Below are 21,791 nucleotides of genomic sequence, written 5' to 3' on the forward strand. Positions count from 1 at the left end.
CTTCCAATAAAAGCTGTTGTTCTCTATCTGTGGCCAGCAAACTTGGGAAATGTGAACTCCGAGGAATCATGCGTATATTTACAGACGATGGGACATGCGGGTAGATGTTTTCCACATTCCTAAAACTCCTACTACTACGTTCCCATATTTTTGGACCATCTTGTTGTTCGGTATTATTCAATCTCAGCAGTGAGCTGTCATAACATGCTGCACCAATTTCATTTACTTTATCAATTCCATGTTTCCCCTGTCCCACGCTGCTTGACATGCATATTACTTGATCCCGCGAGTGAACATTATTAATCTACAACACAGCGGTCTGGTTTCTTCCCAGCATGCATTGTCCTGTTGAGACACATCACAGAAACAGCCGACGGAGCGACGACACGCTGCGACTCTGCAGCTTCACCTTGACATCAGATCCTCTGTGGGATGCCTGCCCTTTTCGTTCTGAATCCGCACAGAACTTGCCACAATTAGTGTAATTCCCTTTTATCTTGCTTCCTGTTTGTGTGTTTGAAGGCATTTTATCCAACATTGTAGGCCACGATTAAGCATGTTGTTACATGATCCGCTGCATTTTTGCTCTTCGTCGTCCCCTCTTGACATTTTTACACACTTCTTTTGCTTGTTTGCTCATATTTTTTTTGAATAAATCTTTGCCAACAAGTAAGATTTGCTGGGAATCAGTTCAAGAGCTTAGATGAGACAGACAGTAACTGCTCTGAATCAGTGGTGCTAAAATGTAAAACCGCAATGAAAACAATACTCATTAAAAGTAAACTCATGACTTAACTCCAAAAAAATGCTTAAAGATATGCTCCCATGTCCCAAAGGACCCAGTGTGTGTGTTTTTGTGATTGTTATTTAGTGCTACAACAGTTTCTCATGGAGATGTGCCCACTCAGAATTCCCAACAGCTTGTTTAGATAGACTTTGAACTGGTTAAGATTTGGTCTTCTTCCTCAGAATAAGAAATATTGATTGTTATCATTTCACAAACTACTCAAACGTTCCCTGCGGCTTTGCTCTGCAGCATGAGTCCTCTGTGAGTAGAGCAAAGTAACCCGGCGAGGGTTAACGTGAGCAGCGCTGTGTTCCCTCCTCCTGACGTTGAACTGAGCACTCACACATACTTGCACACACTTTCTCTGCTGAGGCCGGCAGAGAGACAGCAGAGAGAGCGAACCAGCTGTCGCTCGCTCAGAGCCGCCGGGTCTTTTCTCTCCCTGACTCCCGTGTTCTCCGCTGGCCTCATCACTCCATGGGACTCCAGACCTGGCCGCCCAGCGAACCACCACTGTCCTCTATGGCCTGCCTTGATGTGGAGACCCCTTCCATCTGCAGGGGTAAATTCAAATCAGGTGCTTTTTTCTTTCTCTTTTTCTTGTCTGCCTTGATGGTTGTATTTCTATCATATTGATATCAGCTTTAGAGCTTTTTACTCTTGTTTATCCTGATTGTGGCAGCGTTGGTTAAAGTGGTGGTTGAAGTAATGTAGACACAACAGGAAATGACACTAAAGCTCATCACCATGATTCACGCCAAGCATCATTATTGCAAAAGACGGTGAACTTCTGCAGCAGAGAAATTGAGATTAATAAGGAGCTCTTGTCAGTTTAAATTGCCCGTGCTCATACTGACAGGAGCATAATCTGTTGGAACACTGTTATGGTTTTCTGTCACATGACATAAGCATGACTTCACTCCTCCGCTGCGTGTACACACAGTGAACTTCATTCAAATGAGGCGCAACATTCAAATATGCTGCTGATCAAGATTCTGATCAGTATTAGCATATTTTTTATTGTTTTCATTCATCGAGAGCAAATTCCTTTGATTAGACCAAGCCCTGGGAAATAAAACACAACATCGCTGCCTTGTTCCTGGTTCTACAGTAGATTTTGGTTATCTTATTTTAATGCATTGAGGAAAATATCTGCCTATCACTGAGGTTTATGAAGTATCAAATTATATAGCAATAATAAGATTCACATGACAACACTGTATAATACACAAGTAATAAGCAAAATATAAAATGTTTTCCATCAGGGCCATAATGCAAGATTTGTATGAGAAACATTAAAGATTTATGTCAATAATTATTCAAAACCTAACTAAATATAACTCTTTCTAAGCGGATCTGTATCACTTTAACAGCACAGAGTTGGAGTACAACAAATGCGTTTTCCCATATGAGTTTATTTTTGACTGTTTATAATATTACTAAGTTAAAACTGAGTAAATAGTCATGATAGTAAAAAAAAAAAAAAACTTTAATTGTGTTACAGTCTTTTCATTTGTGGTGCTTGAGGCCCTTCTGATGGATTTCCTGTACCACCAAATGTAGGACAAAATGAGCAAATGTCAGTTTAAGAACTGTCTGATACAGCAGAACAGTGGTTCACCTGTTTACACTGACCACGCATGTCATTGTTGCTGCAATTTCTATTGACTTTTAAAAAACTAAAAGCTGATTTGGTCCTTATGACTTTGCACTATATGACACAAAATCTTTTGGGCTTAGATTAAATTCAGATAGACTTTGAGCACCACATGAAAGCAGTAATGAAACCTCCAGCTAAATCAACTGCAACACATGCAAATGACATTTTTGACAAAGGCAATATTTTCTGTTTATTCGTGGTTCAGTCTGTCTCCTCATGGATGATCTGTTTGGAGTCTTTGGTATTTATAATAGCAAAGTCAACATAACCCAGTGTCAGCTTGTTTCTAAACTAAATTCAGCTTCTTCTTTTTTCTGGCCACACCAGCTTTTATTTGAACTATTTCCTTTAAAAAAAAAAAAAAAAAAAAAAAGGAAAAAAATTCAAATAAAATAAAAGGTCTGACGGGGGACCTCCGGGCATGATTTGCTGAGAACAACATGGGTCTGAGATTAGAGATTACATCAGCAGACAAGGATTTGGGTAGAGCCCCCTCTCTGTGTTCCTCCACAACCTCTGTTTACGCTTTGCTGGTGAGCAGGAGTGCGGAGCCAGTTTGCATCACGGAGGGGTTAGCCAGGGTTCAGGTCCAACGCGAGATGACACAAAGTGATGAGGAGGACCCCGGGCGTGAGCTTGCACCCCCATAGTGATGCTCAAATGAAACCCTGTATTCTCTCAAGGCAGCTTTTGATGTTATTGATATGTAGCGCTCATAACTGTTCTTGCTTGTGGCATTCTTTGCAGTGGATATGAATATCGAGGCAAACCAGTGGACATTTTTTTTTTTACAATCTCCTGGTCTGATCTGTCTCCATCTGAGTGGAACCCCCCCCATGGCCTGAGTTTGTAATAGGAAACACAGCAGGCGGAGCAGGCACACTGTGTTCCCTGTCCCCGGAGTTGATGGGCTGCTTGTGAGAGCAGACTCCCACCCTTTTCGCCTCGGCTCTTGTCGCTCTCTTACCCACCAGCACGGGGCCCGTGAACGTCCCCTTCGGCTCTACACACAAACCAGAGATCCCACCCCCTTAACTACCCCCAAAATTTTCATGGTTCCCAGGCCTTGTTCTCACAGCTGCCCGGTTTATTTTTGCTAGAGTGAGTCACAGAGGCCTGTTCAGACGCAGCGCCTTTCCCAGGAGAGTTGAGCAGGTCTGCGTTGTGTGTGTGTGTGTGTGTGTTTGTGTGTGAGCCGAGCTCTTTCCCTCGAGCCACTGAGTAGATCTAGTTAAGCCGGCTTCACTTCGCTGCGGCGGTGACGATAAGGGCCTCATGTACCTCACACGGCCGCTTCATTCATCACCGTCACCCGTCGCCTTCTCTGTTTTTTTCTGCACTGAGCTGTGTTATTCTACTGAAACAACATGTCCACGCTCACTTGTTTATAAATGTTTAAACCAGGGCCTTACTACAGTTTATATTCTTGGGAAAATAACACCGAGGGCCATCCAAGTGCTCTATGTGGGCCTGGCATGCAAGACTCAACAATTTCTGCTGGAAGACAGTCGTGTCTTTGATGTTCCACCGTAACATAACTGGTCACTGCTTATCCATCCAGAGCAAGATTACATTTTAAAAACAATTTATTAAATAGACACGACTCACTTGACTCTCTGCGGTTTTCGAGTCCAGTTCTGCTCGTTATCGTGGCTGCAGCACTAACATTTGTGTCCTGTTCTGTGCTTACTTTGTTTCCTCGGTGCATTTGCAACCCACACAGAGAGATAGTCCATCTCTTTGGGAAGGCTGTTGTACAACGTGTGGTGCGCTTAACAACCCCGGCTCAAACCATACAGGAAGTGAATAGAATGTCTGTGGTGGTGAACAGGCTTTACTGTTGAGTCTTTGGGGCAGCGTATTGATTGAGAAATAATAAGTACTTTGTTTTATTTGAAGTTCTGCAGGTTTTAAAGGCAGGCATGGTTGTTTGGTGACTCAGAGGAGTTTTAAATGGTCAAATTTGAACCCTGACCTCTGTGTTTGTTCTCTCTTATAGTCCTCCAGCTGTGTCTGCAGCAGAGGAGAACCCGGGAGCAGCTTGTGGAGCAAGGTATCATGCCACGTGAGTACTGATATCACAATGACAACTCCTATTATTGCTCCTAAAGACTCCCATATTAAGGTTTTAGGGTTTTTCTCTTTCCTTCAGTGTTTTGTACACAAAAAATGCTCCGTGCCAAAGGGAGAACATAGAAAACACTACTCCTTCTTTGTCTGAAATGAAGTCCAGTCTTTTCTTCCGTTACTTATTTACATCACCACGTAACACATTTGCATACAGCCTGCCTAGTTACGTTCTCAAACAAAGTATGAGCAGCTTTGTCTCAGTCCGCCATCATTCCCTCGCTAGAGCTGCTTCTGCTAAAGATGCATCCCTAAGAACTCAGATCTGGGGTTACGATGCCAGCGTTGCCTCGCTTTTGGTCAGGCCATCTGACCAATCAGAGCAAACTGGGCTTCTCAGAGGAGTCTTAAAGAAACAGGAGCTAAAACAAAGCAGGGTGAAAAGAGATGCTGCAGCATGTGTATTTTGAACATTAAAGCATTTAAACTGGGGCTGGGACTATTACATGTTAGTTTTGATAAATTAAGTACAGAAAAAGTAATGCATTAAATTAAAAAAAATTTAAATACATTTAATCTTTCTCACTTGTCACATGATTTGCAGAACATTTTCTTACCAACAGACCCTACGATGCACCAATGTTGCCTAAACGGCCCACATAACTGCTGCTTAGTGGCTGCAGTGTGCATAGACAGGTGTGTGACCAAAATCAAATTGAAAATAGTTCAAATAGGGCGTGCTATTGTCAGATTTGTCCTACATGCACTGTTTTCTATGAGCGGAAAAAAAACTGTGCATTTAGGTGTGCTCCACTTTTCACGAGAACACCGCATTTTTAAGCGTAAATACCACAGTACACCGAAGTCATAAGTTATAAAAGCACTACTTTCCACCACTGTGGTTAACACAGCAGCTGCCTGTGCCAGTTACAGCGACACTATTACAGCTTAATGACCATCATGCACTCGCATCAATGCAACCGCTTGAAATTTTAACTCGCACACTCTCAAAAAAAGGTCGCAAATGCAACCGTTTTGTGACGACAGCACACAAGAAAGTTTGGTGAACAGTGATGGAGGACGAGAACGCATTGCTTGGCTTGTTGGGTGGAAAGGTTTTTTTGTTAGATTTTTTTATTTTATTTTATTTTTTAATTTCCTGATGGCAGCTTGGATAAGAGCATGGATGTGTGCAAAATGTGCAACAAAGAGTTTTAGGACAAAAATTCTTAACAGGTTGAATATAATTTATTGAATTTCCCTTCTGGGATAAATAAAGTATTTTTCATAACAGCTGTGATTGCACTTTAAGTTTGCACTAATCTGTGAATGTAGCAGACAGATCTAAAAAAAGCACAGATGAATATAGATGAAAAGATCATGTATATGTCTATTCATTGATTCAGCTGTCACCCAAAAATTGAAAAACATTGCTGATTGTGTCAATTGTTGCTATTTGAAAAAAAAGTGATTAATCTTGATTATTAATTGCAAAGCCTCTAATTAATTAGGTTTTTTCATTTTTTTAATCGCATCTTACCACGAATTTAAACACATTCTAGTCAGCCTCCAAAATAAACGATTATAAATCTGTAAATATGCAGAATAAGGGCTCTTTAAGAATGTTGCTCAGTGGGCTGGTACTAGACATGACTACTGCAAAGAACATAACCAATTTGTCCAGAACTCAGAGAACCATGAGAACAGGAACACTAGAGATGCATTTTAACCTTTGCTGACATGTCACTCAACAACACCATCTACCTTTTTCATGTTTGTTTTTTGTTGTTGTTTTTTTTCATTGGCATATTTGCAGTGTCACTAAAAGGAGAATCCTCAAAGCTCCAGTAAAAGCACTGAATACATTTTGCCACATTAAAATTAAAAAAACAAAAAACTTTTTTCTCCTTTTAAGATTTTTTTCTCTCTCATTGACTCATTGTTACAGATGAACTCTCTGTATCCCAAAACACGCTGACGGCTTTGAAAGGCATGTTGTCCTTAAAAGAAAACACTGAAATAGCACCATTTGTCAAACCCAGAAACTGTGAAAACAGAATCCTCGGATTTTCAACTTTAAGCCAGTTCTTAAGCTACTCATCTGTGACGCGCAGTTCTATCTGGAAAAATAACCAAGTCTGAACATAAAGTTGTGATATTTCATCCAAATCACTTCATTCTACATGTCTCATTCAAAAGCTGTTTGCAGTTTCCAGATTATGTGAAAACAAATAATTCTGTCCAGCCACTTGTGACTTAGCTGTGAGTCATGTGACAAACACTCAGACTTGTTGGCTGAACTCGGCTGAGCTGCAGGTTGTGTTTACATAAAGCAGATAGGAGATAAGTATGGAAACAAATTAAAGCTGTAAGTAGTACAGTATTATGTAGAGTATGTAGAGTTGCCAATGTTTTTTGGTTGTTGTTTTTTCCAGTATTAATAATACCTGTGGCCACTGTGAAAAGTCTAGTTAGTTACAGATTTTTTCAATTTTAGTAAAATGAAAGATCAAGGAGTTTAACTGGGTTTTTTTTAGGATTGATTAACTGTGTGCCCAGAAGACATTTTCCGTCTCCTTCTAGACATGGTTGTTGTGTTTTCATTGAGGTGCAGGGCTTTCTATGACAGTGACAAATGAAAAAGAAAAAATGTGGCAGGAACCAAACATGACTAGTATCTGCTTGGGGTTAAAATTCATATCATGTCTACTTTACTTCTGTTGGTTTCTTCTCAGTGTTCTAAAAGCATTCTTCTCAGTTGTTTAAAACCTTTTGTATACCACCTGCTCAGCACCAAACAGCAGACAGCTACTGTTAATGAGCTTATGAACATAGTAGAGCATTTAGGAGCTAAAGGTCAGATATTTCCCTCAAGAGTTGGTGGAATCCTTTGTAGCTGCTAGATTTGAAAATAAGCAAATGTTCCTGATTTCAAATGAATAGATGAAGATATGCCAAGGTAGTTTGAACTTAAATTCCAGGTTTAAATAAAATTCTGAATGCAGAACCTGTACGTGTAAGAAATGTTTTTGCTCTGTAGTATTGCTCTTCTATTTGATCATTTGAATATGTTGAGTTTTCTACAGCTGGCCAACGGCTTTTGCTTAAAAAATGAGTACACTTGCAATCATTTACTGATTTCTTGTAGAAAGGTTGTTTTATAGAATTATGTCAGAGAATTTATTGCAATATCTGCACATAAATCTTTCTTGTAGTTGTGCTAACAGTTGCATCATCACATTTTAAAACAAAACACGATTCAAAGATTTAACAGAAATAAGCAGCACACTGGTGCTAAACCTGAAAATACTAGCTCAGCTTTAATACCATCCACATCCATCCTTTGATGTGGTGCAGACTTAGTCCCTGTGTTACCTTCCTTGGGTGAGCATTGTGTTGAAGAGTGCAGTCGGTAAAAGACGACCTGAAACTGTGACAGAATCCTGCTGTTTGCTGGAAAAGTGGAGAAAGAGAACGACATCCCTCCTCTTCTTTGTTCTGTTGTGTCCTGAGAAGCCTCCTGCGGTCAGGTTTTCAGCTCCTCTCTGGCTCCACAAAGCCACATGAGTCAGCGACTGGGCCTTCAGTGGAGGTCAGTCACCCCCTCTGCAGCCTGGCCGAGTGTAGCGTGCACACAAACCTCCCGGGCCATTCTCCGCTACGGCACTCTGCCGCCCCTACACTTATAGGCTTACGATAGGCATGCAGTGAGGTTTAGGTAATGAACAGGAATGTTTTGCTTTGCTCCACTGACACACTCCTCAGAGCGCCCCCCTGGCCAGTGTGTCCTTAAACCAAACAGTGCTCATCATAGCGGAGGTGACTAGTCGGTGAGCCAGACTAAAGCAGGATGACTTTATTCTGAGAGATCAAAGAGAAGCTTTCACAATCTCTTTGTTTGAGTCAGTAGAGCTGACACTTCCTGTTGGACTCCCATGAGCGCCTGCTTAATAATGTCACATTCAAGCAGGCCAACAAAGACAAAAACAGGAAAATAATGTTGTGAAAAATAAATTATCCTGTACTTGGGTTGGGTGTGGAAAGTGGTTGTCGCTATTTCCAGGACAAGTACAGTACAAATTCTGTGATAAATGTCAATAGGCATAAATGAAGCAAAGAAGATGCCTCATCTCATTCCTTTAGTACTTCAGGCTAGGTTATTCTGTTTTCAACTCACTGTTGACTGTATTTGGTGTGTATTTAAAGTGTATTATTAGTTAGAAATGTATGTTGTGTAATGTCCAAGCGCATGATTGCCTGTGTCTTGAGGTCTTGGGTTCAAATCCCGGACAAGCCCCCAATTTGTTATGAGCCAGCTGGCGAGGGGAAAGGGAGCTAACAAAGAAAACAGCCAGATGGATGCTGTTTAACCAAAGCTGATATTGTTTTGTTTTGTTTTTTATTAGAAGGTAAATCAACACAAATCTAACAGCAAGCAGGATTCAACATAACTTAAAACTGCCTTTTAAATATGTGCAGTACAAAGACTATGCACAGTAAAAAATACTGTGTGTCTGACAGTATTCTGTGTTTGTCGTTTTGGAGATCGCTCTTATCAATAAGTGCTAAAGGTACTTTATCGTTGCATCAAAATCAAATGAAAGGAATTCCCTTTGGAAACAGTAAGAAGGAGAGAAGATGTAAAATCATTCATTTTAAAATGTAAGACACAGTTTCTGTATGTCAGTAAGCAATGCATTGATCAAGACAAGTTATGGATGTTGATGATTTATCTTCTCACAGCTTTGAAAACACCCGCTGCCTTTCACGAGAAGATTCGCAGCCTGGAGCGAGCCAGGGTAAGACATGAACTACTGTGATCAACCCTGCAGCTGATCACAATTGTGTTTATGCACATCTAATTGATGTATCCAGAATAAATACACTAAAGTTTTTTCTTTTGTTTTTTGACAGACTGGAAACTTCTTGAAGCACAAACTCTGCAGCAGACCTCAGCGCTCTGAACTGGTCCGTATGCACATCCTACAAGGTAAGCATCCTTCCTGTGTGTTCTAATTGGGTAATGGTGACCAGATAAGAGAGATGATTAAGGTGCCTGTTCATCTTTCTGCACTTATTGCCTGTTTGTCTTACAATATGATAACTGCATGAATGTCTTTGAGGCTGACAGACTTTTGTGAGGTCTGGCTGAGTCTGCTGTGACTCACCGTGACAAATCAGCTGAAAGAGCAACTGATGATGGCCAGATCATAGACGAAGATCCTCTGTGTGTTTATCAGAGACTCAGGCGGAGCCCTCCCTACAGGCCACACAGATGAAGCTGAAGAGGGCCAGACTGGCGGATGATCTCAACGAGAAAATCGCCCAGCGGCCTGGACCCATGGAGCTGGTGGAGAAGAACATCCTGCCTGTTGAGTCAAGGGCTCCAGAGGTCATCAATGGTAGATACTCAGCATTATTATCTATCAGTTCACTATTTACAGTGACAGCCAGAGAGTTAAAATGCCAACATAGGGGCACATCAACCACAGTTGTATCCATTTTTAATATTATTGCACTTTTTTTTATTATGAGAAAGGTCAGTCAGTTTGATATAGATTAAATTACACCAAAACTTTAGCCTTTGACCTTTTGACCTTTTCAGAATAATTCATGATTTGTACCAGCATTACTCTCTACTGACTCTTCAGTTTTTAGTCTGTTGGTTGGTCCACTCCTTTGGTCCGTTCTGAAATATCTCAGCAACTGTTTGATAGAAGTTAGAACAGATGGGTGAACAGATGACATCAACAGTCTCAGCTGTGCACTGTGTTTAGTGTTAATTAGTAAATGTTGGCATGCTAAGATACTAAGCTAAGATGGTAAACTTACTAAACCAAACAAAAACATAAACACAGCATGTCATATTTCATTGAATTCTATCCGTTCTTGTTAACATAGGAGGATAAATATTTGTTGCATCTTGACAGCAGTATGGACGTCATGAAACAACCAACTACACACTATATTGTGGAATGTTGCGCTGCTCTTCCTGAATGGGCTTGGCGAAATTTGGTGACATTTCTTTGGGGAGAGGATCTCATCATTCACACACGCATTCATCCAGAGCATCACGTGGCAGATAGTCTGTCACCCCATGCTGGTTGAAGTGGCTTCTTAGACGACAAATGGTGGAGTTGTGAACTTCCAAGTGCCTGGCTGCAGCCCTCACTGACATGCCGGCGTCCGGCACACCAGCAGCCCGTTCTCGTCTTTCTCCTGTCATCTGTGGCATCGAGTCATTTGAATAAAGCTGCATTTTAAGCTGGCCACTGGTCAAAGGAGTGTCTGTGTGCTGGTCACACTATCTGATCATTGTCCTTCAGAGCCACACCTGACTCTGCTGTGGATTAACTCAGTGGTCAACAATTCGCCACAAGACGAAGAGCTCCAGAACTTTTTGTGCCCAACTGATGAAAACAGAATTTTTTTGACTTAAAATCAGAAAAGAAGACCATTTGCATGCTTCATTTATATTTTTGTTCAGTGCACATATTACATATGTAGCCTCAGTGCCTTTTACATGACCGTAGACTCATATTTCCCGCTTTTTACTGTAGTTATGATGATCACAGTGGTTCTATATATATTGTCCTTGAAATAAGCAATAACCAGTTCTTGCCTTTTTTTTTTTTTTGCTGCTGCTGGCCCCACAGGTGGTGACACAGACGGCTCTAAGACGCCAGATGTCTCTGATGTGTACAACTTTGATGAGGACAGCAGTGACGCTTTGTCACCACAACTTCCTGCCAGTCAGCAATCTCCCAGCTCCACCTCGGCCTCTCCACGGGAGTCTGGAGGCACTGAAGCCACCTCTAGTTCCTCTAACTTACACACTCCCATACAGGTACATCAGTACCCCGAACCATAAAACATGACAAACTAGCCTTCTTGACGTGTTAAATTAAGCCGTCTTGAAATTCTTATGTTGTGAAACTTGTGTTTTTTCATATTATCATACATATTATTATTTAATTTTAACATAGGAAAATATAAGTTAGTTACTGACTTGGACTTTATTTGCTGTATGTGCATACAGTGTACTAACTGTGCACAATTTTTGAACTTCATTGTGCCTTTTTTTTTTTTTTATTTCTGTTTATCAAGCTGTTTTTTTCTTATATTACTCCAGCTGCAGTGTTTTTGTTTCAGGGTTTTTTTTTTTGCATCAGATGATAAACAGGCGTAGCAGCTTTGTTGTTCTTACTAAACAGATCGTGTACTTTATTTCTGTCTTTGCTTTTCATAGTGCTCCCCACCACCCAACTCACAGTCTACATCAGATTTCATCAATCTCGTCTCTACCAGCGAGCAACAGAGCAAACAACAAGCAGCTGTCACCGCTGTTGTCCCCAATGTTACAGCAGGGCCGGTTCTTGTGAAGGTGAGCTGTGAGGGATGCTGGTGTTTTCATTCAGATGTGTTCATTCAGTTTAAATCCAGCTGTTATGACACTGACCTCTGAGACTGGGCTCTCAGTCTCTCTGCTTTATTGACTGTGTGTTTTGCTTGTTTCCTTTGGAAATGTGATGAGAGATACGATGTCAGGGTCTGTGTTTTGTCATACTGAAAGTCACATCCGTTTAGTAAAACGCAGGTCAAAGAACAACAGAGTTTAAAGCCATTTCACACATGCAAGCGCTTAAATCTGTGCCAGGAGCAATTTGTCTTCAATTAGAGTCAAATTACAGGCTGACCTTTCTCATTCAGACTGTATAAATTCTCAGCCAAAAATCAAAGAGTGGGAGTGTAGCAATAACTTTTGCATTTATCATAATTCAATTATCCTCTGAGCATAAGATGAACTCTCCTTCCCTTGGAATACGATAGGGGAATGAGTTTGACAAATTGGAGGGTGTGTGCTTTTTTAACCCAGCCTGAGTTTCTGGTTTCATGGCTGGAACCTGCCCCTCTTATGGCAAGCCATTTTCATGTGTACTATATCCTGTAATTGCAGGTGGTAAAACAATAAGGGTCACATTTCCACTACCCGTTTCCTCATCCTGCTGTTCTCCTCGAGTGTCAGAACAATGTCCCACCTTAATGCGTAAAGCTATAAAAATACGGTTTCAGTTCCAAGTGTTGAAGTGTTGGTGCTGGCAATGCTGGAACTGTAGTCCCCGATAAACTGGACTGAGATCAGTCACAGGGATCAAATGTCCTTAGACAGTCCTTTGCAGTTTTTACATGCCTTTTTTTTTGTGTTGTGCTCTGCAGCAAAGCTTGGCTAAGCTACCAGCCGATAAAAGCCGCAGCAAAAAGAGCAAAGAGCCCAAGCCACGTGTAAAAAAGCTGAAATATCATCAGTATATTCCCCCGGATCAGAAGCAGGACCTCAGTGAAGTGCAGATGGACTCTGCTTATGCCCGCCTCCTGCAACAGCAGCAGCAGTTCCTGCAGCTCCAGATCCTCAGCCAGCAGCAGCAGCAGTACAACTACCAGGCCGTCCTGCCTGCCACACTCAAGTATGGCTCTGTTTATCCCATCTCATCCTTGTAACCACCCTGAAGCGCAGATCTCATCTCCATTTAATTTGTTTCAATATTGATTTTCAAAAATCAAAAGTTCATGCCTTGTTTCATACAACGTGAAGTTCGCTGCCACAACTGTTTACCACAGCTGCTTTGTGTCTCAGTTATTTTGTGTTTCCTGCCTACAGCTTCCTACACAGAAGCTGTTGATTGTGAAAAATGGGTAACAGAGTCTCTCTCTCTCATCTATACTCCCTTTTCCCGCTGTCTTATTACAACAGACCAACAACTGAGGTACAAACCAGCTGTTCCAGTGTGAGTGGAAACGCTGCGTCTGCCCTTGTGCAGCTGCATCACACTCAGACGAACCGCAAGCCGGATCACTTACCAGCTAATCTGGATGAGATGAAGGTGACACATTGCAGCCTGCACACAGTCTGACTGTATTAATCATGGAGGTGAACAAGCAAAATTTTGAGATATATTTTAAAACCTGCTATCTTTACAGGTTGCTGAGCTGAAAATGGAGCTGAAACTCAGATCATTGCCTGTTTCTGGGACTAAGACAGATCTGATAGAGAGACTCAAGCTGTATCAGGAGAACTCCAACGTCCAGATTGCTGCTGCCATGGAGACAGCAGCCGTCCCAGCAGCCCCACAGCCTGAAAACATAAAGTTAACCCCGCCTGTGTCCCCTATAGCTTCTAAGGTGTCCAATATGGGCATAGATGACAGCAGCATGACAGACAGTCCACCAAAGCTGCTTTCAGACACTCCAACTCACGCTGCTCCCTGCATGAGCTCCCCACAGAGCGCACCACATGACGAGTATCCCGCAGAGACAAAGTCCCACGAGAGGGACTCTGAAAAGGACAAACGTCTGCATGAGAAGGAGCGTCAGATTGAGGAGCTGATGAGGAAGCTGGAGCAGGAGCAGAGGCTGGTGGAGGAGCTGAAGATGCAACTGGAGGTGGAGAAGAGGAGTCAGCAGGGAGATTCTCCACCTCAGCTCAGTCCTCTGGTTCCCGTCCAGGTGAAAGAGGAAAACAGGACGTCCACAAACTGCTCAGAGTCCTGCAGCTCTCCTAGCCTGCCAGTGTTGGTCAAACAGGAGGAGTCTTCAGTTCACGTAACCAGTCCAAGTCAATTCATCATCGGTCACCAGACCATCACACAGCCTGAAGCCCTGCAGTCCGTCCAGGCCGGAGCTCAGATTCTCCTGCCCGCATCCCTTCCTGCCTCAGCAGTCGCTGTTCAGCTCCCTGCCAAAGGCATCAAATTACACACTACTGTTAGCAGCACAGCTCCAGGCCTCATCCAGACCTCTGGAAAGGTGCCACAGAAAATAGAGGCCTCAGCAGCATTACAACAGCAATGCAGCTCTCAAACCCAGCCACTGACAAAGGTAAGAAAACACTCTCCTGCTTGCACAGACTACCTCGGTCTGTCTCCTTATTCGTCATCACTATCAGCTGTGATGCTGTGGTAGTTTTGGATTCCTTGTACAAACTCGAATTGTATGCAATCACCCATACGTGAAATGTGTGTGCACCTGAAATCATAAATTCTCCTCTGTGTGCAGTAAATACAAGGCACGTTTTCCAGCATATATGCGGTGCCATGTTTTCAATGGCACTGCCTAATATTTCACATGTCACATCTAACAATCAGTTACGCGCCACCATGGGTAATGCATCTTCCTTGTAGTCACAGTAATAACAGGCTTCGGCTGAGTGGTAAAATCTTTTCCTACTCACATCAAAAGAAGGCCTGTGGAAACATGGGTTAGTGGAGCAGGTGCTGAGTGAGAGCTGACCGTAGTGCCCTCACTGCCCTCTGTCGTCCCTCTGCTTTGAGCCCAACATGCAGCCAGAATTAGTAACAGAAGCCGCAGATCGACGCACAGCACTCAGGAGTTACGCTGCATAGCCTTGCAAACTGTGCTGTCACAACATGCTAAATAATAATGTGTGGACTTAATAGAAAAGAAAGAATGCTGTTTGCATCAACATTTTTGAGTTCAATCAACTTCACACAGCAAGCTACACTGAGTTACGGGAATTAGCTTTTCCTCTACAATCGAAGCTATTTTTAACAAACACTTAATGATTGTTAGAACCAGTCTTTGAATTGATAAGTCATCAAATTAGGTTGTTCCAACAAGTTTTTCTAATTGAAATTATGTTTTGTGTGTTATGTGCTTAATTACCTTAATTATGACCAGAAGTTGACAAACATTTTAAAAGTGTACCTGATCCAATTAGATTTTCGTCAGGACTTTTTGGCTTTTAAGAAATTGAGTAATTTGCTTAATTGCAGAAACTTTTTTTTTTTAATTTTCAACTGTAGTTGTATATTTCAAGACACAATACTGGAATATTGAAGGTAAAAGCAATGTCAATTAAAATTGCCCCACAAATTATGAATCAACCAGAAAAGTCCTCCCGAGCTGAGCAGGTTGGTAAAATGAAACTTTATCATTGTTATCCACTAGTTTGCTAAACTGAAGGCTAGGCTAAATACAACTAGCCTTAGCTGCATGCAATAGTGCAACATATTCCTTCAACCACTGTCGGTCATATCGCGATCACAATATCCCCAAATTCAATGCTTTAGTGCAGGGGTGTCGAACTGCGGTCCTCGAGGGCCGCAATCCTGCATGTTTTAGCTGTTTCCCTCTTCCAACACACCTGATTCAAATGATCAGCTCAGCATCAAGCTCTGCAGAAGTCTGATAACGATCCTGATCATGTGAATCAGGTGTGTTGGAAGAAGGTGAATAAAGAATAAGCTGTCGAGCCAATGTCATGAAGTTACAACAACTTGAATTTAGTTTTTAATCGACCAACTCAGAAATTTGAGTTTAAATTACACATAATATTAAGTTGATACAATTACCAATATTACCAGGTCAACAAAACCCATCAACATTATGTTTGTAACTATAAAGTTTGTCTAAATCAGTAAATGAACCTTTTTATCTTGCACTTATGCATTCATTTAAGCAGTAAGAACAGGTCCCTTGGATTTCTTTTTAAAGTGATGGAGGGTGAAAAGTGGTGATGTTTCAGCTAAAGACACACCAAAGCAAATCACTCCCAGGTGTCTTTGTGTGAAAGCAGGTGATCCAGAGCATTTTAGTGCCACAGATCACACTGATGCCTTCATGTCTGTTCTCTACAGACGTGGAGGATGGGTACCACAGCACAAGGATTACTCAACACATTCCCAGTGAGTGGATGTGCTGCAGGAGCCTCATCTAGCCAAGCTGTCCCCAAAGCTCCTATAAACAAGGTAGATGAAGACCCCAAACTTCCTTTTGCTGACTCATTCTTTATGTCTTTTCCCGTAGAGTACTTTGGAATTGCTATTTTGGAAGTGCTGATCCCTGGTTTACATAATTGGATAGTTTCAACATTGCATTTTAATGACAGCTTGTATCAGATGTATCCTGTTTTTCTTTTCATGTAAGGGACTGTTGTCTTTTCCTGTTAAACAGTCTCCCTGTTCCAGCCAGTCCGCTTTGACCCTGCAGCAGCCAAAATTCACAAACCATGTGTCACAATGTAAAGACCCTCCCCGCTATGAGGACGCAGTCAAACAGACACGCAGCATGTTAACAGCTGTTCAGGTAAAAGTCAAATACAAATCAAAGTGCATCTTTTTAATTTCTGACTGTCACACATTTAATGCTCTTTGATTTCTCTTGCAGTGTCCGACTGCAGCTAGCCAGCAGATGGATGACTTGTTTGACGTGTTGATCGAGAGTGGTGGTGAGAATTATTGGACTTATTTTGGCAATGAGCATTTAGAAGATGAAGCACAAGTAAGATTTCCTCATGTTAAGCACTTTGTTTTTTCAGAGATCTCCCCCTTCATCAGACATGATCCTCCCAGCCAGGACAAGCCTCTCCCTGTGACAGCCAGTGTAACCACCCTTCCCATCAACACAGTCTTATCCCGCCCTCCACCTTTAGTCCAGGTGGCCCAGCTGCCCGCCGCACCTCTCACCCCCTCGTCAGGTTTGGATTCGACCCTGACCCCCGACCCCCAGCTGGAAACCCTCATGGATGGCACGCTAGGCACGCACACCGGGCCGCAAAAACTGAAGCTGATGGAGGAGTTGCACTCAGCTGTCGTAGCCATGGAGGTGGACTTTAATGAGAACACGCCGCCATCCGCTCTGAACCTGCACAACACCAACATGGACAACATGGATTGGCTGGACCTCACTCTGTCTGTGCCAGCGGAGGGAGTTAACCCTTTGGACGTGTCAATGCCAGTGGGCGTCTTCTCCTCTGACTTCCTGGACTCTCATGAGCTGCACTTGAACTGGGACTGAGTGATGTCAAGGTGACTTTTTACATCATTCATTTCAGAAAAAAACATATTTTTATTGCAAGCGAAGATTGCCTTTGTTTCCATGAGACAATAAGAGCTGTAGGAGCTTTGAGCAGCTCTTTTCTTTTCTTTTTTTTTTGGCTGGATACACCAGCTCAGTAACTATCTAATCATGCAGTGACAGTTTAGAAGTTGCTGAATTGCTTCCTTTGAGCTCTTTAAACCCTCTGATTGTATGGAGAGACAGATAAAGTGGGACTGGTACTGGCAGTTTGGGCTAAAAGTGGAAGTAGCTTTCAAGATTTCCATCTCAAGTTATGCCGCTGATTTCTTATCAGTCTGTTCTCATGTTATTGATTTCTCTTTGTCCTTCGATCTCAGTGAATGTAAAGCTTTGCACTCAGCGTCGTGTTCGTGGAGAGAGCGGAAAAAGGTCCTAATCCTGGTTACAGAACTAATGGACAAACAGCGCATATAGCTGAGGGCTGCTCTGTGGTTTACTCCACCCTGTCTTGGAATGATTATCACTATCTAAACAGATTGTAAACATACAACCGCCACATGTTTCGAGTGTGTTTGTGGATTGCAAAGCAGAAGTCAGATGTTTAACTGAATTGGGAGTACGAGAGCACTCAAGTGCCTGATATGAGGCCACCACAGAGTCAAACAGCACTGACGAAACCAGCCTCAGTATTTATTACAAATTATTCCATTGACATTGTTTCATCTCTTAATCGTTTCTGTTGCACTGTGCAGATCAGCCAAATGTAGTGAAGCTGTATAAGTGAGGAAAAATAATCACTTACAGTTATGGACAAATAGTCACTTAATGTGCAGTATTTAATGGTATTCAGTGCTTTAAAGTCCAGCACACTGACTCTGAAAGAGCTAAAATTGCTGAAATAGGGTCAGTTTCATTTTTACTTTGGTAGTTTGTTCAGTAAATGTACACATGGCATGATGTCTGCAGAGTAACGACACATGTACAGACACAACCTACTCAGAAATAGCATAATATTAATATCATGATCTGCCACTCGTTTCTGTTTTATCATCATTTCGTGCCAAATGGCTCAATGCATTACAGTCTCCTTGTGTTTCAGTGACATCTGCTGGCCACATCTGATCAGAAGCCGCTTCAGCAAGCACACTTTGGTTTGACTGTTTTTCTCTTTTTTTTTTTGCAAATTACAAGAAAAAAAAGAACTTATGTAGGAAATGATGCTCAAAAAACAAATAGTGCACAACATGATGCACCACCGCCCTGTGGTGGGCGTGTTGTAGCATCAAGGTCAGCCCAGTGATGCTGATATGTTTTTACATTTTTAGGGATTCACTGTCTGTCTCTGGAACCAGCTCACCTGAATGTTGACATGTTGAAGGAATTGTTGTGATTTTTTTATTTTTTTTCCTATCAGTACATTAGTGCCTCAAATGACACACTTTAAAAGGGGTTACGTGCTGGAATGAGAAATGTTTTGTCTTTACTATACTAGTATAACTCAACACCAAAAAGAAAAAAAATGTACAATGCATAGTTTGTATGCCATATGTTTTACACATTGTGTATTTATGTTACCTTTTATACAAATGTAACAGTCGTTTTTGTAAATACAGAGATTGTTTGGGATTTTGCAGTCAGTCGATGAGCGTCGCCACATACCCTTTACTGCTTATCATTAAAAAAAAAAACTATACAAGGAAAGCCTGTAATTTTCTGTTGCAGTTACAGCTCATCACATTTAGAAATCTGAAAAGAAAACTGAATGTTGGCATGACTTCAAAAAAACTCATCAATGCAGTATATTTCTAATAAATTGATCCGTTTTTTTCATTTCAGTAAGTGCCATTTTGATATACAGATGGGTCCAAAAAAACCCATCTACATTCAGAATCCATCTGTGCTTCGTGTTTGACATTTCCCTCTCAGCCACTGATACTCAGTGCATGCTGCATCATGAATGGTGAAAATTAACAGATGAACTCTGCAAGAGAGTCAAGCTGCTGAAAGATTACATCACCAATAACTGCAAATCCAACGTCTGCTCGGTGTGAGCTTCAGTCTTTGCTTTCCTCTCAGAGCTTTTTCAGCGTTTTTAACGACGTTCGGCACTTTGGACACCTGTGTGTGATGGACTTGAAGCTATCGACGCAGAAGGGAATGAGGCAACAACCAGCCACGCAGCTGCAAAAGAAGGAACAGGAAGGTGCTAAAATGACAACAAACCAGATAGCATTAACAGGCCCAACAAGGTCTGATTATATTGTCATGCAAATATTTCACCGGCCACCTGAGGGAATGGTTTCGTACCCGATCACAGCTGTCATAAAACACACCAGCCAGGTCAAACTGCTCACAGAGGTGAACGTTTCTGTCATGATGAACTCCCGACACTCTGGGCACTGTGTCCTGCATGGATGTGCTGGAAGCTTTTCCAGGTCCAGAATCACTGTAGGGGCTGTGAGGAGAAGACAGTTTTTGTACTAGTTGTCTCACTAAAACATATATTCATTCATAAGTTCTTTACATTTACACAAATAAAATCTAAATTGCCATCAACATTTTAGTGTCGATTAGCATGTAGTCTGTATAAAATAAATGACTGATGAGCTAATCAATGCAACAAATAGCCTGATGAAGACCCAAACATCTGCATTCTGTTGTGATTTTGTGAAGAGCTTATTAATACATCTCTTCTGTGTTCCTATTTTACAACAACAGCTGAACAGTTAAAGTGAGTATTTGTTGCTCACCACTCACCAGGGAAGTTGGGTGGAGCCTCAACGTAGAAAACATTTACACCAGGAACATCACAAGTCTCGATCTTCTGACTGGAGGCGAAACTAACCTCTAACAAAAAAGAAAAATAAATGTGACTGAAGTATGACGGAGTATTGATTTGAAGCAACAGTTTGGGACTCACCTTTCTTGCTTGTCGTGTGTTTGGCATTGAGGATGTTATCATAGCTTTTTTGGAGTGTAGCCTTCCTATCACTCAGTTGTTTCAGTTTGACATCAACGCTATCGATCTCTTTCTGAGTGGAAACTGCTTCCTCTGGTGGAAAATGTAGAATAGACACAGACACCATAGATATAAAGACAGCAGAAACAGTAGGAAAAACGGGTTATATTTACTGATTAAAACAGGAAAGACATAAAAAGCGTACTTATTACATTTTCTTGCATGCTATTTTTGTCACCTCTTTGTCCAAACTCAGCAGAATCTCTAAGCTCTTTCAATATACACAGGAACTTCTTCCTCTCCAGAAGTTGCTGCATTTTGACGGAAACCTGTTTCCACTCTGTAGTTATATTGTTCAGCTCGTTGTCTGAAGAAGTCATGGTGGCTGCTGAAAAGACAGAAAAAGATCAACAAAGCTTTTTTGATAATTCTCAGACTGTTAGGACTGAAATTTGAGGGATTGTAAGTTTGTTCCTTTGGCAAAACGCTTATTCAAACACATCTAGAACTATAGTTCTATAATAGGTGGGTGTAAATGGCTGTGGCAGTGACATGTAATGATAACATTTTAAAGGCTTCTTTAGCATCAGTTCTTTGACATATTAATACGAAACACTGTACGTTGGAGTTATGTGTATTTGCATAGCTTTTGTTGAGTTATTCTTTGTAAATGCACTTAATGTGGCATGGATGTGATTTATCTTTCTTATAATTCTTCACTGCATCATCTGTTTACATGTATGATTTGCTTAATTCTCCCCTATCTGAAAAATTAATCAGCAACAAGTTTCAGGATTCAAAAAATCTTGGCGGACAAAAAAGAAACTAATGAAAAGACTCGCTGGTGTGTTGCCCGCTGTGCTGCCTGTAAATTCTGCTTTTAAATGTGCTTTGCTAATTACACAGATAATAATTTGGCCAAAACAGTGAGTGTGTTTTCAGAAATGTTGTGTCTCCAAAGCATCAGCAATGAAGACAGATTTACTTCAGACAAATGCATAATAGCTATCAGCAGCTGACTTAAGGAAAGAAACAAGTGCTGCACTGTGTCAAGAAATCAATTGTGTAGGTAGTTTTCTGTTTAAAACAAAAACAAAACAACAACAAAATAAATACAATATCAGATGCTCTTCAAAAATACACTGTAAAAATAAACCTGTGCCTGTGTGTCAGAAAAAAAGAAATATGTGAAGATACGGTGAAATACTGTGATTAAAAAAAAAATGAAACTGTGAAAATAACAGGGACACTTTGTAAAATAATAGTTAAAAAAAATATATAGACTTTTTCTTAAATCCCTAATATACATATTCTTTTTAGACAATTACAAATGTCTGTCAAATTGTGATATTTTTTAGGATATGGAAACACAATAAAACTGTCATTTTGTAGCTGCACATTGAAAAAAAAAGAATTACCCTTTGTAAAAATACAGATGTTATTTTTTTGTGTTAACATGTTGTTAGTTTGTTTTCATTTAATCGAACAGGGAAAACCTATAA

General features: G+C 41.2%; 2 protein-coding genes across 4 annotated transcripts; one reads left to right on the forward strand and one right to left on the reverse strand.

The window, feature by feature from the left end:
- The first annotated feature begins 1,151 nt into the window (after positions 1-1,151).
- On the forward strand, positions 1,152-19,357 carry mrtfbb (myocardin related transcription factor Bb). Of its 3 annotated transcripts, XM_008304373.1 has the most exons (15): positions 1,182-1,364; positions 4,447-4,512; positions 9,258-9,313; positions 9,429-9,504; positions 9,755-9,916; positions 11,171-11,361; positions 11,764-11,898; positions 12,732-12,979; positions 13,267-13,396; positions 13,494-14,390; positions 16,169-16,279; positions 16,485-16,616; positions 16,698-16,758; positions 16,849-17,338; positions 19,167-19,357. In XM_008304373.1, the coding sequence occupies exons 1-14, from the start codon at positions 1,265-1,267 to the stop codon at positions 17,325-17,327; spliced, it is 2,844 nt and encodes a 947-aa protein (XP_008302595.1). In that variant the 5' UTR covers positions 1,182-1,264; the 3' UTR covers positions 17,328-17,338; positions 19,167-19,357. The 3 variants fall into 3 exon arrangements, with proteins under 3 accessions (XP_008302597.1, XP_008302595.1, XP_008302596.1); XM_008304375.1 differs by lacking the exon at positions 19,167-19,357 and having other exon boundaries at positions 1,152-1,364; positions 16,849-19,023; XM_008304374.1 differs by lacking the exon at positions 19,167-19,357 and having other exon boundaries at positions 1,182-1,349; positions 16,849-19,023.
- LOC103374303 (cell death inducing p53 target 1) lies at positions 18,497-20,667 on the reverse strand. The gene is made up of 5 exons (XM_008304372.1): positions 20,528-20,667; positions 20,251-20,382; positions 20,088-20,177; positions 19,638-19,785; positions 18,497-19,511 (listed from the first exon to the last, which is right to left on the reverse strand). The coding sequence occupies exons 1-5, from the start codon at positions 20,604-20,606 to the stop codon at positions 19,403-19,405; spliced, it is 558 nt and encodes a 185-aa protein (XP_008302594.1). The 5' UTR covers positions 20,607-20,667; the 3' UTR covers positions 18,497-19,402.
- Positions 20,668-21,791: the final 1,124 nt, after the last annotated feature.

The sequence above is a fragment of the Stegastes partitus genome, unplaced genomic scaffold, assembly GCF_000690725.1.
Source record: "Stegastes partitus isolate 25-593 unplaced genomic scaffold, Stegastes_partitus-1.0.2 Scaffold2205, whole genome shotgun sequence".
Taxonomy (NCBI): Eukaryota; Metazoa; Chordata; class Actinopteri; family Pomacentridae; genus Stegastes; species Stegastes partitus.